This window comes from Eublepharis macularius, chromosome 15 (genome assembly GCF_028583425.1).
Source record: "Eublepharis macularius isolate TG4126 chromosome 15, MPM_Emac_v1.0, whole genome shotgun sequence".
Classification (NCBI taxonomy): domain Eukaryota; kingdom Metazoa; phylum Chordata; class Lepidosauria; order Squamata; family Eublepharidae; genus Eublepharis; species Eublepharis macularius.
Window position 1 is genome coordinate 30,243,288 of NC_072804.1, and position 18,121 is coordinate 30,261,408.

General features: G+C 43.4%; 1 protein-coding gene across 2 annotated transcripts in view; it reads right to left on the minus strand.

Moving 5' to 3' along the window:
• LDLRAP1 (low density lipoprotein receptor adaptor protein 1) overlaps window positions 1-18,121 on the minus strand; it is an 86,433-nt gene that overhangs the window by 31,362 nt on the left and 36,950 nt on the right. For both annotated transcript variants that reach the window (XM_054999625.1, XM_054999626.1), the window contains exons 2-4: window positions 17,164-17,306; window positions 11,398-11,510; window positions 1,653-1,767 (exon numbers count right to left, since the gene is read on the minus strand). In XM_054999625.1, coding sequence (XP_054855600.1) covers window positions 1,653-1,767; window positions 11,398-11,510; window positions 17,164-17,306 — 371 coding nt within the window. The remainder of the gene's footprint in view (window positions 1-1,652; window positions 1,768-11,397; window positions 11,511-17,163; window positions 17,307-18,121) is intronic.

Genomic DNA, 18,121 nt, shown 5'->3' on the forward strand with positions numbered 1-18,121 from the left:
AATACGCGCATTATAAAAAAATGTTCATGAACGAGAAAGCCAAGATCTACTGCGGCTCCCTCTTGAGCATCCTTTCAGAGGCAAACCTGGACCGTGGCTTTTGGCTCTCACTGGGCAAAGCTTGGGCACTTGCTAGAACTGTCACTGGGAACCTTGTTCCAGGAGAAACCCTGGGGTAGGAGCCTCAGCAAAGAGCTCTTCAAAGAGAACTGCAAAGGTGGTAGGGACCCTGCAGGTCCCCCCTCCCCCTGCATGCCCGACAACGTGTCATCTCTGTGCTTAGATCCTAAAATCCGCAAGATTACGGAAATTGTTGTGGTGAAGCAGGCAGTGCCACTATTAAACCGTTTCTGAGCCCAAGGCAGCCCCTCTCTCTCTGCCCTCTCCTGCTCGCTCCAGGGAGACCGGCCAAATCAAGCCCTGTGGTGGATCTTTAAAGGTGCAGCTGCTGCAATTCCAGCTCGGGCTGCTGCTCAGAACGTGCCTGTTCTGAAGCTATTGGGGAGGGGGGGGGGGGCTTGCCAGATGAGGTTGTCCAGTGAGGTTTCTGCCACAAGGAGATTTCCCTCCGTACTCCCCCTCAAATAGCAATGGTGATTTTTGGAGCCTCCATGTAGCACTTTTGTTTGGTCATCCCCTTGCCAGGTTTTCCCCAGCACTGCTCTGGGTTTCCCTCTACAACCTTCTAAAGCAGGCCTGGAGAAATACAGAAGGAAAGGCATGGGTTTTCACAACTCCCTACCCACATCCAGTACTATTCCCCCCGCCCACCTCTGTCAGTCCTTTTTAAAAGATTATCAGTAGTAGGTATAATGCTATAGTGTTAAAACATTCCAGTAACATACATCCTACAAATTAATCAAAACGAGTCATTAAAAAGTCTGACTGGAGGCAGCAATGGTGGGTGCAAAAGGAAAGACTGGGGGAATTGCCCCAGAAAGGGTCACTGTTGCTTCCTTTGCATTTGTAATGGCAATGAGACCAAAACTGGGGCATCACCCAGTATGGAAGCAACTTGTCTAATCTCCAATTTCTACTGGTCCCACCCGCGGTGTTAAATGGCTACATTCGCTTTGCCACACTGAGCTACAGGCACTGGGCTGCTGAAACGCTGCAATGGTGTCACTCTCCCTAGCTGACTGCCCACACTAAGCCTCTGAGCAAGCTGCCATCTGTCTTCCCATCTATTGTTTCGAGAGCATTCCAACATTATAAAAAGGGGGAAGGCAGGCATGGAGGCTGCTGCCCCCAAATCCAGCATTTAAGGATGTCACTTCACCTAGCCTCATGACCAGGGCTTTTGTTCTGGGAAAAGAGGTGGTGGAACTCAGTGGGTTGCCCTTGGAGAAAATGGTCACATGGCCAGTGGCCCCGCCCCCTGATCTCCAGACAGAGGGGAGTTTAGATTGCCCTCCACGCTCCCCTCTGTCTGGAGATCAGGGGGCGGGGCCACCGGCCATGTGATCATTTTCAAGAGGTTCCGGAACTCCGTTCCCCTGCGTTCCCCCTGAAAAAAAGCCCTGCTCATGACAGAGATGCCTTGGGTGGGTGGCTCCAACGCAGCATTCTGGTCACACAGCTGCAGGTTGCAACACACAGCTCAACCTACAGCTTGGTAAAATTACATTAAGGAAGTTCCTTTTCATACTGACCATTTTCCGTTTTGTGCAGAGGAAGGCGTGGCACTCCAGGTTTTCATTGTGCTGACTCTGGGCAATGTAGGCAAACACTTTGTCGTGCACTTTATCTGCCGTGCAGTAGGATATCCTGTGGAAATAGGCAAAGCTCCACATTACAGGCATAAACAATAAAAAAGACACCAGACTGTAGCACCTGATTCCTCTTCTCCCCTCAACGTGGTGAGTCCTGAATATGCAGAACTGGGCAGATCTTATGCAAATCTGCTTGTTTTGCATAAAATGGCCATTTGTTTTTATCTCTCATCCCAAAGCTACAAGAAAATAGATCTTTGAATGATAAAGCATTAAGCGACTTGAAACACAGGACAAACTTGATCCCAAAAATATTGGCCTTTTGGGCGGAGCCTAGGCAGACACATGCTGGTTATGGGAAGAGTCCGGCTTTTCGGACTTTTCTCTCTGGCTGGTTTCCCCTTCACAATTTCTTTAATCCCCAAATGCATCTCACTCAGCTGGGGAAACAATATCAGCACACGTATCTTTTCCATTGCAGGAGAAGTATTTGAGGAGGGAGTTACATTGTGGAAAAATGGCTGGAAGTCGAAGGGTTAAGCACCCCTCCTCACCCACTCAACTGGTCCTCTATAAAACTGCAGGCTCAGAAGCTTCTTTGGGTTTAAAATTAAACCCAGGGAAGAAATATACGCAAGCTGAATGATCACATATAGCCAGGGGTCATGCCGTAGAAAGAGAGCTGCAGGAACTCATTAGCATAACTCATTAGCATATGCCACACCCCTTGACATCACCTGAAGTGTGTCACTGGCATAACTGTCACACCCCCTGACCTCACCTATCCTGGCTGTTTTGGACCCAATCGTGGCCATTCAGGGCCAAAATTGGGCCCAAAATGGCAAAAAGGGGATGAAAATGGCTGAAAAGTGGCCCCAAATGGTCAGAATTGGGCTGCTGCTGAGCGGGAGAGTGATCCACCACCCGTCAGAGGCCTGATCCTGGCCGTTTTGGGACCAATCCTGGCTGTTTTAGGCCCAATCCTGGCCATTTTGGGCCCAATCCAGGCCAAAACGGTCCCAAAATGGCCAAAAATCAGGTGGGTGGGGCCACCTGACAAGTGACCTCTTTGGAGAACTACCGGAACTGCGTTCCTGCGTGTTCCCCCTCAAAATGAGCCCTGCATATAGCTAAGCTATCTTATATCCCATTACAATCGTTCAGAACAACTGAGAATAGTCTTGAGTAGACTCCTCCTGTGGCGAGTCCACACAGACAGGAACTGTAACCAGGCCATTCTTGATGGCTTCCTCACAATCCCCCTGATAACATGTCAAAGTCTCAGGCCAAGTTCAAACCCACTTCTTGGGTCAGTTTCAATGGAAGTATTTAAGGAAGGGTGGGGCGGACCTTTCCATTTTTACCACGTTGTATTTTAATTTTTTTTAATGTGTTTTATTTGCATCGGTGCATTTTTTCTGCAATAGCCAGTTTGGCAGGTGGGAAGGAATATAATTCTGCTGCTACACAATACAGATTCTATACTAAGAAAAACAGAGTTCTATAATGAACAATTATGCAAACTAAGCAGACATGTATACATTTGCTGATTCTGCATCATTTATTCTTCTGTTAGCCAGGGACGTGCAAGGAAACAGTGAAGGGGATACGTCACCCCCAGGCACAAGAAATCTTGCTCCCCACCCCTGGCCGATTTCTGAGATCATTTGACATTTCCCATTTACTGTCTAGTTGAATTTTACAGTGGTAAGGACTAAAAACCTGTTTTTATAAAATCAATGGGATACTGAGTTCTGCATCAAAATTATCAACGTTATTACAAAATAATGCTAGAAGGCATAGAAATCCCAGAAACCAGTGTGCAACTTTCTTTTGCAAACCACAAACATGAAAAATAAGATCCAACGAAGAGAGTGAAATATCTCACTCCAACAGGTATGAGCCACTCTGCTATTGACACAATAACCCCTCTGCTGTGAGCATCTTTAGACCAATTTCAAACAAAAACAGAATGACAATATCTAAACACCTAAAAAGTGTTCTCCCCCAAAGGGATGGTGTTCTCAGCTGGTACATGGGGATGAGGATGGTCGATACCTCTCTGGGGTGTGGCTGAAGCACCGTATTTTTGAATGCTCTTCCACGTATGAAGCCCCCTGCATGGAAGGATGTGCTAAGTTTCCACGCTAGCACACATGGGGAGCATTCCAGAATACGTTTCTATGGGTCATAGAGAGAGGAGAAAATTCAAAGGAGACAAGAATGAAAAACTATCCAATTCTCCTTCTGCAAAGGCCTGCTTTCCTCCTCCTGTGCACCGCCCTCCCTTGGCACCTCCCTCCTCTTCTATGTCCCCCACACTGCTTCAGTAGTTCTAAATTGTGAGATAACTGCAACACCATTTAAAAACTACACTGCAAGTAGCAACCGCTAGATTCACTCTTGAGAAGATAACACTGAAGTCAGGACTGGTCTTTATCACAAGGTGAGGTCAGTCAGACAGGGGACTCGGGAAGATTTGGGGAGGCAGCAGCCTTCTCTTGCCCTCACTTTCCCTAGTCAGGGTAGCTAAGGGGAGGGGATCTTCCCCCGCAAAGACTGTCCTCTTGAAAAATCCATGTCAAGCCCGGGTGAAACTTGGTGAAATTTGACTGGTCAAAGGGATGGAATGTGTAATGCTCTCACTTTCCAGGTGCATTGGCCACCACTAGGCCTCCAGAGATGTTCTTATTTTAAAAACAAGCTACTGATCTTTAAATGGAAGTTGCAACGTTATGCTTCTCTCTTTTAAAGTTGTTTCCTAAAGGTGGAAGGAATCGGTGCCCTAGGTAGGGTTGGGGGTACCCATTACCCCCCAAACCGACTACAGCCCTGTCCAAAAAGCCCGTATCTTTTCTGCGTGAGGGATCATTCTTCCCTGAAAAAGCGTCTGCCTGTTCCCCCAGTAGAGTTTGTAGACTTAAAAAGCCACATTCAAAATTCATTTACATTGCATTAGGTTCTTGTTGTGCTGCAATGTGGCCTACATCTGTCTAACGGGGCACTTCATTTTTTTTTAATAAAAGGCACTTATGTTCCCACCCACCCACATTTTGTATCATTTGTTTTCTAATCTGTTAAATGTTGGGGGGGGGGTGTAATGGCAGTACAAACTCCAAAATATAAGGGGGGGCAGTGATCCAGAAGGGCATCTTCCTGTGCCAAGCAACATGTCTCATCTTTATTAATCTTTATTAACAGGAAATGCACTCCTGGCAGCCTCTGAAACTAATGAGTTTCCCAACACAGACTATGTAAGAGGTCACAGCAAAGACAGCCACAGATGCCACACAGAATTGCTTTCGGCTAACAGCTAAGCAGTCTTCTCTGACCTGCAGCCAAAGAGAAGAGGATGGACATTATATACCTCCGGCAGTATTTCAAACTTGCAAAAAGGAGGGGTTGTTTCAACACTTATTTCATTGATCCTCAAAAACAACACCCTTCTCTTTCTCATTTTAGAGAACAGTGGAAATATTGAAAGCCCCAGGTAGCAATTTGCCCGAGACCACTCCAAAAGTCGGAGGCAAAAATTTAAACGCATTAAGCCGGACCAAACCTCAAGGGTCTATTTGATTGATCTGACCAGCTGTAGGAATTACATTAACAGAAGCCTGATGGATGAAGGACTGAAGGAAATGCTCTGTAATTAAGCCTGGTCCTCCTGACCTGGATAGTCCAGGCCAGCCTGATCTCGTCAGGGTCAACCTTGGTTAGTAATTGGATGGAAGACCTTCAAAGAAGACCAAGGTTGCAGAGGTAGACAATGGCAACCACCAGCAGGGGTCACCCTAAGTCAGCTATGACTTGATAGCTCTTTCCACCACCTGTTAAGCCTGGCCATGTGCGGTGAGTCTGAATCACTCAATTTAGCCTGAGCTCAGCAGGAAGCTAAGCAGGGTTGGTCACGGTGAGGACTTGGATGGGAGATCACCAAGGAAGACTGGAGTTGCCAGGCGGAGGAAGGGCACTGACAAACCACCTCTGCTTTGTCTCTTGCCTAGAACAACATGAGTTGGTTGCAACTTGACGGGACATTCTTCTTCTTCAAATATGGGGAGGCTTCTGGGTTCATGGGGGAGGGGAGGTGTTGCTCTGGGGCGGAGGGAAGTTTGCCTCGGAAGCCTGCCTCTAAAAAGCTGCTGCTGCAACAGAAGATCTCTTTCTTGGAGCGAGGCAGATCCTGGCTCTGTCTGCTGATGGACCGGCTCCCTGCCTCTCATGATGAGAAGAATCCTTCCAAGCGGACAGGGAATGCGTAGCCTGCCTTTAAACACAACTGGGAGGGGGGCTAGACGTGTGGAACCCAGCTTTCCCCCCACAGGCTGCAAGTGAGGGAGCCCAGAATGAATAGGAAACGTCCTCTCGCTCCCTAGGCCTGTGTCGGGGTGTTCCAACTGCTATCACAATGCCTCAGACACACAGCATTTTTATAACCTAGACTGAAACAAAATCCGGATTCCCAAAACCCAGACATATTTTATATATTTTATTTCATTTCATTTATACCCTGCCTTTCTCCCCAGTGGGGACCCAAGGCAACTTCCATTGTTCTCCTCTCCTCCCTATTATCCTTACAACAACCTTGTGAGGCAGGTTAGGCTGAGAATATGTGACTGGCTCAAGGTCACCCAGTGAGCTTCCATGGCAGAGGGGGGATTTGGACATACAGTTCACAAGTCTAGACTGCCATCTCTTTAACACCGTAAGAAGTGATGCAACAAATCAGACCTCCCAAGACTATTCTGTCTCCAACTGCAGGTTGCCAGGATACCTGTGACAGGTGTGCTCCCAACACCAGGTAAGCAGCTGGAGACTTGTGAGGTCCTATTTTCTCTGAAAAAAGTTTATTTCATTTTACAAAATTTATCCCCTGCTTTTTACAAAGTTGCTGTGTGAAGAGGGGAAGCACAAAAGGGACCGCAAATAACTCTTTCCCATTCACTCTTCTGAATATTTTCTTAAGCTGGATTCCATTATTGCCTCCTTGCAAGTGGGTCTGTACCAATTCTCAATGGGGTGCAAAACAATTACCAAAGGGGGGGGGCTTTTTACTGGCAGTGGCTGCAAAACACATCCCCTCCCCATTTAGGCTTCAGAATACCAAACTTCCATTTCAAACATTTTTTTAAATTAAACTATGAACCCCCTCCAACTTTAACCATGTATGTTTCTAATTTCTGCAATGAATTTCCTAAGTTAATTAAATGCTGCAAGAAAGAAATCTTACTCCGGAAAGTCACAAACCTCCTGCCAATTAGCCCTAAAGCTCCTGTCACTCACAGCTTGTTGGGCAGGTTCCTCATACGCTGATGTGACTCCTTTTCCTGCCTGGATTCCTGCCTTTGCAAAAGCAGCCACGGATTTTGCAGGAAGGAGCAAAAAAAACGATCAATGCAAATGAATCTGCCACAGCCATCACACAGATCTCAGGGATTTGCATTGCATATTTTTAGCACAGTCGCAGAAGTTTCTCTGGTACAAAACTTAGAGCAGGGGGGGATGAAAGGGCTTCCCAGAGATGCTTTACAAGAAAGGGCAATGAAAGAGGTGAACAGTTGTCAGAGATTCCAAGCAGAAACCACGTGTTAAATTTATGCCAGAGCACTACGCACTGATCCAGGAGGTGTGGCTGGTGCATAATGCAGCCACCCGTTTGTGATCTAGGGACTAGAAGGTGGGGGGGGGGCACATTATTCCTATGCAAAGGTCCCTTCGCTGGCTGTCCATTAGCTCTTAGGCCCAATTCAAGATGCTGGTGCTTATCTTTAAAGTGCTTTATGACCTGGTGGTCACATGCCTGAAAGACCACCTCTCCCATGCGGAAGCTTGATTAACGCACACCTGGCAACAGTCTGGACTTCAGCCTTTTCTCTGGCTGCCCCACCCTCCAGAAGAGCCTTCCGGAAGTGGTCAGGCAGATTCCTGCCATCCTGGCTTCATGGCAAGGCTGCAAATTTGGGGGAGTCTGAGTCTGGCCAAGAGGGGAATATTTGCTGGTGGGTGAGCATAATGTGTTTTTAGATTGGTTTTAATGCTGTTTTATAACATTTATACATTGCTGTTACCATCCTTGGATCCTGAGATGTTCAGGAGAAAGGTGGGCTTATACATTACTTTAAATAAATAAATAAACTATTGCACAGGGCGCTCCTGTGTGTATTTGTTACTTATTGTGAGACCTTGTGCGTGCCACTTCCAAATGAAGGACTCATAGCAATCAGTGCTTAAGCTGTAGAAATGTTACAGATGATTAATCACACATCAGTTATTAGTAATGTTCAGGCGTATTTTCTCAGTTATGCAAATAACCCTTCTTGTACTGGCTCTTTTGTTGATTTCCTGCTCTGCATTTTGATGTATTCTGGCTCTTTTAATTGTGCAAGGTTGCTGACCTCCTGCCTTAGAGGTTTCCAGTTGGACAGTCTTGGGTAAGGGTCAACAGGCTGGGTCAGGAGCACGTTCAAGTATCCTATGCACAAGACGGAATTAATGGAAGCGCTTGAGAGACACTTCACTCTTGTATTGCAAAAGCGCTTATGATTAATTTGCTCCGCCATGGCATAGCTTTAGACTCGAGCGCTAAGTCTCGCCAGCAGATGTCCTCAGCCTCACCAAGATGCACCAATTTGACCTGACTGACTCACAGGAGATTTACTTTAAAAACAAAACACCACCAGACCAATGGGAAGGGAAAGTTTAATGGTTGCTTTGATGAAACAAGACTTGCAGAATGAAATATCCTTCATTAATCTCTTTTGAAGCTGGATGTGTTAAACAAGATGCTACCTCTTATGTCAACTCCCACCGAGAAAGCAAAAGGTCTATGATCTGGATCTCTTTATTGTGTTTTAAAAGATGAAAGTAGTTGCAGGAGGTTTGATTTTGATGAATTTACTCTGTGCATAAGCACAGAATAAGCATGAATTTACTCTATGCATAAGCACAGAATAAGCACAGAATAAGCATGAATTTACTCAGTGCATAAGCACAGAGTAAATCCTTCCCCATCATACACTCACCATTTCCCTCAAAGCAAATTGCCCCTTTGGAGATAAGAACCCTCTGCAAGGGAATATTTACAGCTACTTATTTGGAGGAAGACAGATTCTTGTTAAGATTCTGATGGACTCCATTTCTATAGTTTGAAATAGCTCTATTGGTTTTCCATCCACACCAGATGCTTTGTTTCTCCCAATTGCTTTGAGTGCAGCTTTTACTTCACTTTCTAGGATTTCTGGTTCTTCATCAACAGATTCTTTGTCGAAAGTATCTGTCATCCTTCCATCTGTTTTGTATAGTTCTTCAGTGTATTATTTCCTTTATTTTGTCCTGAAAACAAAACAATGGCCCACAGACTGGAAACGCTCAATCTACATTCTAATTCCAAAAAAAGGGGATGCCAAAGAGTGCAGCAACTATCAGACTATTGCGTTAATTTCCCATGCAAGCAAAGCGATGCTCAAAACTCTACAGCAAAGATTCTCACCATATATGGAACGAGAAATGCCAGATGTTCAAGCTGGGTTCAGAAAAGGAAGAGGCACCAGAGATCACACTGCAAATTTACAATGGCTAATGGAACATACCAGGGAATTTCAGAAGAAAATCAGCCCATGTTCTATAGATTACAGCAAACCTTTTGACTGTGTGGATCATGAAAAACTATGGAGAGTCTTAAAAGAAATGGGGGTGCCACAACATCTGATTGTTTTGATGTGCAACCTGTACTCTGGACAAGAGGCTACTGTCGGGACAGAATATGGAGAAACAGAATGGTTTCCAATTGGCAAGGGTGTCAGGCAAGGATGCATATTATCTCCCTACCTCTATGCAGAGTATATCATAAGGAAAGCTGGATTAGATCTAGAAGGTGGCATGAAAATTGGTGGAAGGAACATTAACAATTTGTGATATGCAGATAACACCACGTTACTAGTCAAAAATAGTGAAGACTTGAAACGACTACTGATGAAGGTTAAAGGAGAAAAGCGCCAAAGCAGGATTACAGCTGAACATCAAGAAGACAAAAGTTATGACTACTGAGGAATTACACAATTTTAATGTTGACAATGAGGAAATTGAAATTGTTCAAGATTTTCTATTCCTTGGCTCAATCATCAACCAAAAGGGAGACTGCAATGAAGAAATTAGAAGAAGATTGAGACTTGGAAGAGCAGCTGTGAGGGAGCTAGAAAAGGTCCTTAAAGATAAAGATGTCTCTCTGGGAACCAAGATTAAGATAATCGAAACTATGGTATTCCCCGTTACTATGTATGGATGTGAAAGTTGGATGGTGAAAAAAGCTGACAGGAAGAAAATTGATTCATTTGAAATGTGGTGCTGGAGGAGAGTTTTGAGGATACCACGGATGGCCAAAAAGATAAGCAAGTGGATACTAGATCAAATCAAACTTGAATTCTCCCTAGAAGGTAAAATGACAAGACTAAGGCTATCATACTTTGGTCACATCATGAGAAGACAAGATTCTCTGGAAAAGTCAATAATGCTAGGAAAAGTGGAAGGCAGTAGGAAAAGAGGAAAATGAGATGGCTGGACTCAGTAAAAGAAACCACATCCTCCAGTTTGCAGGATCTGAGCAAGTCTGTTAATGACAGGACGTTTTGGAGCTCTTTCCTTCATAGGGTCGCCATAGGTCAGAGGCGACTTGACAGCACGTAACACACAAATTTGGGGGAGTTTTTAAAATGTCTCTTTAAAAAGAGAGAAGAGCAAGATCCAGATCCAACAGTACCTTAGAGACTAGCTAGATTTCCATGGTATGAATTTTTGAGAGTTAAAGCTCCCTCTATCGGATACAAAGGGTATGTGATGACGGGAGCTTTGACTTTTGAAAACTTATACGTTAGAAATCTAGTTGGACTTTACGATTCTGTTGGACCAGGATCTTGCTCTTCGACTGCAGACAAACACGGCTACCTACCTGAAACTGTCTTTTAAAAAAGAGGAAGTTCTGAATCATGAATTTCCTGCAACACTTGTAATATGGTCCATGCACTATTTCAGTAATATTGTAACACACTCCTAAAAGACAGACAAGCAAAAGTGTGTGTGTGTGTGTGTGTGTGTGTGTGTTGTTAGATGACTTGCCTGAATTTTCAAACTGAGTCTAGATAAACAAGATTTCATTGCACAGTAAGCCTTCTCTCAGACTGTACCATCATAAGCTGTAGGTGAAAAATTGCATGTTTGTTCACCATAGGTGCAGGGAGATCTCTTCATATTACAAACCAGCAAGTTAGGGAGAATAGGTTTGAACCTTCCCCCTGACATGCTAGGGATATTCTTTGGGCAGGTAAATTTGTTTTTATTCAATAACAAGGAGAATAACACCATGCAGCCCCCCCCCCCCCGCTACTGCACTCAGAAGTGGTATAGTCCAGGCAAATTGCCTAACACAATGAACAGTAATTCTGTGTTCTCCAAATGCCAAAGAAACTAATGCATTTCCCATTTATTACAATGATCATTCCTTTAGAGAGACCCACACTGACATCTGGCACACTGCTTTGATTGCACCATAAGTGCGCTGAGCATGGGACAAAAAAGGGAACTAAGCATTCCAACTCCACATTCCTCCTCTTGCTGGAATTAAACCCATATGGGGTACAAGTCCTCCCAGATATCACTGTGTACATTCTTAAAAACTACCAGCATGACATACCTGTATATTGAAATGTTTTCAATTGGCTCATTTGTTATGCTGTCACTGAGGATTATCCCTCTGGGAGATACTTTCAAGGTGATCTTCTGGAGTTTCTTGCCGCCGGCTTTTGCCTTAAGAAAGAGAAAAGGTAAACACATCCAGGTGTTGAGCAAGACTGCCTGAGAAAGGCAAGTAAGTCAGCCTGGAAAGCTACTGTCTGCTAGGGCATATATTAGCTCAGTATTAGTGCACAGAATTTACTGCACTGTAGGAGAGAGTAGACATTCTTAATGTTCACCAAAATGTGGACCTGTGGATGGAGAAACAGTGCTGGTTGTTGCGCGCATGTTGGTTGTTGCTCACACCCCTATTTTCTCTTGGATCTTTTTTTCTTGGCCTGCTAAGCAGGGCTTTTTTTCAGCTGGAACGCGGTGGAACGGAGTTCCGGAACCTCCTGAAAATGGTCACATGGCTGGTGGCCCCGCCCCCTGCTCTCCAGACAGAGGGGAGTTTAGATTGCCCTCCGAGCTGAAGCGGCGCGGAGGGCAATCTAAACTCCCCTCTGTCTGGAGAGCAGGGGGCGGGGCCACCAGCCATGTGACCATTTTCTCCAAGGGCAACCCACTGAGTTCCACCACCTCTTTTCCCAGAAAAAAAGCCCTGCTGCTAAGCAAGGCATTTTGCCTGCTTCAGATCTTACAAAGTACGTTGGTTGCTAGACATGCAGATAGGGGTTGAGATTAAGATGGGTGATTGGTGTAGTGACTGCTGGCTTTCCCTGAAAAAAAAATTCTTTTTAGGGGGTGGGTTGGGAGCCACTTCGTGGACTTAAATCGTGTAGAAAGACTGGATTGAGGGGCACTATTTTTAAAAAAGTTATAGCAGCTGTTAACAGAGATGTCTCCTTATTCCTATGAAGAAGGGACATTTTGGAAAGCTCTCCCCAGGTGAAATGTCAGGTTTCTCAAACAGAGTATTTAACATCATGTCGTCCATTCTGAAATCTGAATACTATAAAGCACAATTTTTAGAACAATGGTTTCCAGTCTTAGAATTTCTGTCAGATAATGACTCAATGAAACTTGCAATGCCAAATAGGGAATATTATTATTTATCATCCTATTGATGAGATAGTAAAAATAAAATTTAATGATTCCAAATCTCACGTTGGAGTAAACATGTATGGAGTAAACATATATGTGAGATATGTAAAGACTTTTTAAATTGAGTTGCTTAAATGTAATCTCCTGCGTCACTTCAGTTACAAATTTTGTTACTATGAATGTCTATTAGTTCATTGTTAAACTGCTTAAGAGTTGTATTTGTAATTTAAAAATACTGAATAAAAATCATAAATTTGAAAAAAAAAACCAGAGTATTTTATTCCCTTCCTTCTGACAGGACCTTTCCTGACCATACCAGAAGAGCAGATGAGAAGAAGGAGGCCAACACATTTGTTGAAGAGAGCTATTTCAGAATAGTGACGAATAACAAGTGATGAGTAACACAGGTTGGACACTTGTCAGCTTCCCTCAAGTTTTGATGGGAAATGTAGGCAGCTTGGCGGAATGTTGGACAAGGGACAGTTGGAAAGTCCATTGGACAGCAGTCGGAGAGCCAAGCTGCAAGACCAGGATGCCTACATTTCCCATCAAAACTTGAGGGAAGCTGACAAGTGTCCAACCTGTGTCATTTGTCACTTGTAGCTTGGCCCTGAGAGCCAGTTTGGTGTAGTGGTTAAAAGCGGCAGGACTCTAATCTTGAGAACCAGGTTTGATTCCTCACTCTTCCACTTGAAGCCAGCTGGGTGACCCTGGGTCAGTCACAGCTCTCTCAGAGCTCTCTCAGCCCCACTTACCTCACAGGGTGATTGTTGTGAGGATAATAATAACATACTTTGTAAACCGCTCTGAGTGGGTGTTAAGTTGTCCTAAAGGATGGTATATAAATCAAATGTTGTTGTTATTATTAAGTAGTAATAGTATTGACCTTGACTGCAAGTGATATCCTCCAGTCTAGAACCCAGGGCCTTTTGCTTTGCAAAAGCAGGATCATTTTACTTCATAGGCACCAACAGACCTTGGGGAAGTTCCAGCACTGAATTTAAGCACAGGAGCAGGTAGTATGCAGACACTCATTTGTATGGCCCTGCATTCTGAAAAATCTCACCTTCCTCCTACCATTCCAGAGAAATGTTCCTAGTCCTCATCATGATGACAGGCTAAGTTTGCATGGGGGTAAAATAGTAAAGGTTTTGAAACCAGAGGCAAATAAAACAAAATTCCAATTCATGATAGAGCAGCGTGCGTATTTGAAAAGCCGCAGTAGGAAAGAGGAAGACCAAACATGAGATGGAGGAAGTAAAGGAAATAAAGGAAACCACAGCCTTCAGTTTGCAAGATCTGGGCAAGGCTATCAATGATAGGAAGTTCTGGAGGTCATTCATTCATAGGGTTGCCGTAAGTTGGAAGTGACTTAAAGGCACATAACCCCTGCAAAGTGAAACAAAAACAAAAGAAAAGAAAACTCACAAAAATGTTATTGAGCTAACAATTTTAAAGCCCCCTCTCTTTAGCTATCTGGACTGCTCTGATCACCAGAAGGGCTTTCAAACACAGTGAGCTTGGTGAAGACCGGCGGCCTACCTTTTTGCTGTTTGCCGCCTGTCTCCCTTGAAATGTAACCCTATGGAATTTTAGCAGATGCAAATGTTCTTTGATTCAAGCAAGTGTTTAGAAACCTATATCATGATCATTTTATGTTTCCTAATTTCCTATAATAGCAGAAGCAGCATGTATTTTATGCAGTGTGTTCCATTTTATGAACTGATTTCTTAATGGGACTTTTATGTTACTGGAGTGAATGTTTTTTTCAGTGCTCTTGTCATGACTTACAGAGCATATCTGGGTGGCAATTAAGAGGGTGAAAGGTAGAAAATGGGCCATAAATACAATACTGGAAGCGATCTTTCAAATTACACAGCACTCTTCTTCAAGATTAAACATTCAAATCAAAAAGCCTAAAAACAACGTCACTGCACACCCAGCTGATGGTAGTCTGGTTGACTGTTCTATTTTGAAAAAGGACAGGTAAGTTTTAAATTATCAGGACTTTAACCTCAATGATGAGGTGGGGCTATACCAGCCTCTCTATAAACAGGGTAGCCAAAAAAAATCAATAAAATATAAAAAAATAATTTCAGCAGAGAAACAAGGTTACAGTTTTAATTAGAGCTGCAAGACAAACTTGAGACGGGCAAATGCATTTGACAAAAAGGTGCTTTTCTTTGGAAGGGTCAAAGCTTGGTCTTGTTCTGTACAAGTCTCCTAGCATTCACAACACCAACTGGCTGTTTCATTGGACCTCTCCTTTTTTCAATTTTTTCCCCTGTACTACCAAGAAAATCTGAAACTAACACAGAATAAATCTCACTGGTCATGTGATAATTTCACTGCTTCCAGAAAGAGGAAATAATTTTTTTCCCTTTAAAAATGTTTCCCAATAAAGGAAACATTCCCTGCCCCCCCTGCCCCCCTAAAAATGGTACCAATACAGCAGCCAAATTGTGGTTGTGAAGAGAACAACTCAGTCCTACTGCAGGTATTAACTGAGAGGTTAATCAAAGATTATTAAGCTACCCTTTCTAATAGCAAATGATCCAGAGGAGTTAGCCGTGTAAGTCTGTAGTTGCAAAATATGCATGCATCTGACAAAGAAAGCTATGGTTCTCGAAAGCTCATGCCACAATACCATCAGTGGAAGATTGGATCTTGAAAACATTGAATCTGGCAGAAATGGACAAACTTACGAGGAAACTACGAGAAGAAGTTGTGGAAGAATATATAAGAAGCTGGGAGAAATTTAAGAATTATACAGAAAAAAAGTGGGACATTAAAGGGAAAGTATGGTCTTTGGATACTTTTTAAGGGGAGGGTAGTGCTCTGTTACTTTAACTGAATATAGAGATAGAAATTTTAACATTATATTGGAAAAGGATAATATAGTTTGTGATAATATACCAGGCTATAGTGATGTATTTTGCTATAATACATTAGGTCATAATAAGACAAGATTTATAGGATATACACCAGATTATGGTATATTGTAGGACACTATATTAATGGTTGTTGTGGGTTTTCCGGGCTGTATTGCCGTGGTCTTGGCATTGTAGTTCCTGACGTTTCGCCAGCAGCTGTGGCTGGCATCTTCAGAGGTGTAGCACCAAAAGACCAAAAGGTGTAGCACCAAAAGTCTTTTGGTGTACACCTCTGAAGATGCCAGCCACAGCTGCTGGTGAAACGTCAGGAACTACAATGCCAAGACCACGGCAATACAGCCCGGAAAACCCACAACAACCATCGGTCTCCAGCTGTGAAAGCCTTTGACAATACATCGACACTATATTAAATGCCTAATTTAAGTTATAAGAGGAAAAAATGAGACAATATATCTTAAAGTAATACTGAAAATAACAATAAATTTGAATGTTATAGATATGGTATAGTAGATATATATTATTTTGGATATGGAATATTATAGGTTATACTATTATAGAGTATGTTATTATAGAGAGTGTATATGTTGAGTAATAGAATATATGATTCATTGCTAGAATATACTGGATATTATATAGTATTAAATATATGATACATATTGTTAGAATATATTATATGTTATTGGATAACTATGTTATATAGGGTTTAGGATGGTTAAGGATTATATATTAAGAGGTAGTAAAGTTAATTAGATGAAGGGAATGGAAAACTGTCGGAAGTCAACGGAAAAGGGGGGGAAAGGGGGGGATATTATTATATGGGGGAGATAAAATAATGTGTTGTATGTGTGAATTGATATAATGACCCATCCAATAAAAAATTCTTATACCAAAAGAAAGCTCATGTCACAGTAAAGTTGGTTCGTCTGAAAGGTGCTTCTGGACTCTTTACTAATAGCAAATGGTAACCTTCGTTTATTAAACTGCATATAATGTTTAAACACACACACCTATACTAAAGATTTGGTAAGAAGCACATTTATTTAAATCTGCTAAAAGTTCTTCAATCAGCTGAGTACCTAGTCTTAATCCTGATGGATACCTTTGAAGAGTAACTACTGGACTTTAAGGCTGCTATACTGAATACATTTATCAGATAGCAAGTCCCAGAGGACTCAGCGAGACCAAGCTCCCCGAAATATTTCAGAGGGAGACTTTGAGCCAATCAAGCTCTCTTAGAATGATCTACTACTACCAAACAGAACTGCTGCGAGGGTAAAACAAAGGAAGGGGGAATCACGTATGCCACCCATAGCTGCTTAGAGGAACAAGTGGATTAAAATGTGATAGGTTTAAGCTTTCAGAATAGGAGTTTCCATATGGCTTCCAATCGGGCAGAAAGATCTCCGGGGATATCCCTTCTGCATACGCTGCAAAAGTCAGTCACGCTGGCTGACATTGATGCAACGCCTCTTGAGCAAGGCAATCTTCTCCCTCAAACGATTAACAAACCTCCTTTAGGGACAGGACCAAGCAAAATGAAAAGAGGAAGTGAACATCACTCACGTTTCCTGTTCTGCCCACAATTTTCAACACTGCCTGAGATTGATCCACATGTTCGGCTTTCACAGCGCTGCTCTGGATTTCTACGGCAGAGCTATGGAGGTTGCAAGAGTTGGTCTACCTGTGGACCTTACAGCAGCAATGGGGGGCTCAAGCCAGGGACAAAAGAGGACATTTTTTCCATAGGAAGCCAGGAACTACCACCGAAATCAGATCATGGTGCTCACCGTTGCAACAATTCTTTTCACAGCAGCAGCCGACAATTCTTCTCCTTTGGGTTGTTCGACCAGCGTCATGCCTAGGTATTTCAGGTTGAAGAGCATGCCCTCCAGAAGGGTTTCCCTGGTATCTGTCCAGTTTTCTGGGAGTTCTATCAAATTAAGAATGTTTGTTAAGAATATTTGGGATGACACAAAGGAAAAAAATTAACAAAACCTTTCCAGGAGACGTAATACTCCATACTTTTCAGCCACTGCTATGAATGTACCAGACATCACCAGGGCTTTTTTCTGGGAAAAGAGGTGGTGGAACTCAGTGGGTTGCCCTCGGAGAAAATGGTCACATGGCTGGTGGCCCCGTCCCCTGATCTCCAGACAGAGGGGAGTTGAGATGGCCCTCCGCGCCGCTTCAGTGCGGAGGGCCATCTAAACTCCCCTCTGTCTGGAGATCAGGGGGTGGGGCCACCAGCCATGTGACCATTTTCAAGAGGTTCCAGAACTCCGTTCCACCGTATTCCTGCTGAAAAAAACCCCTGGACATTACTAATTAACATTGGAGCTGTAAGCTGGGGGGGTGAGGTGACATGCAAACAATCTAATATTTATGGGTATAATTTGGAAAGACAAGACTAGAACTATATGTCTTATCAAGCTCAAGACAACACCAGTGTTCCAACCTCTGATCCTCTCAAAGACACTATGAGGCTGAGAACCTGTGACTGGCCCAAGACCATGCAATGAGCTCCATGACAGAGTCAAGATTCGAACCTGGGTCACTCCAGTTCCAATTTGACTCTCTAACCAATACATCACACTGTTTCTCAAAGAATCAAGTTCAAAGAATTCCTCTGCATATCAACATACACAGAATCGACCCCTTACCTCTTAGTGCTAAGTTTCAAGTTCAATGAATAGAAGATTATTTTGGGTGGAAGAGATCTGGATAAGGAGAAGATGTTAAGAGCTA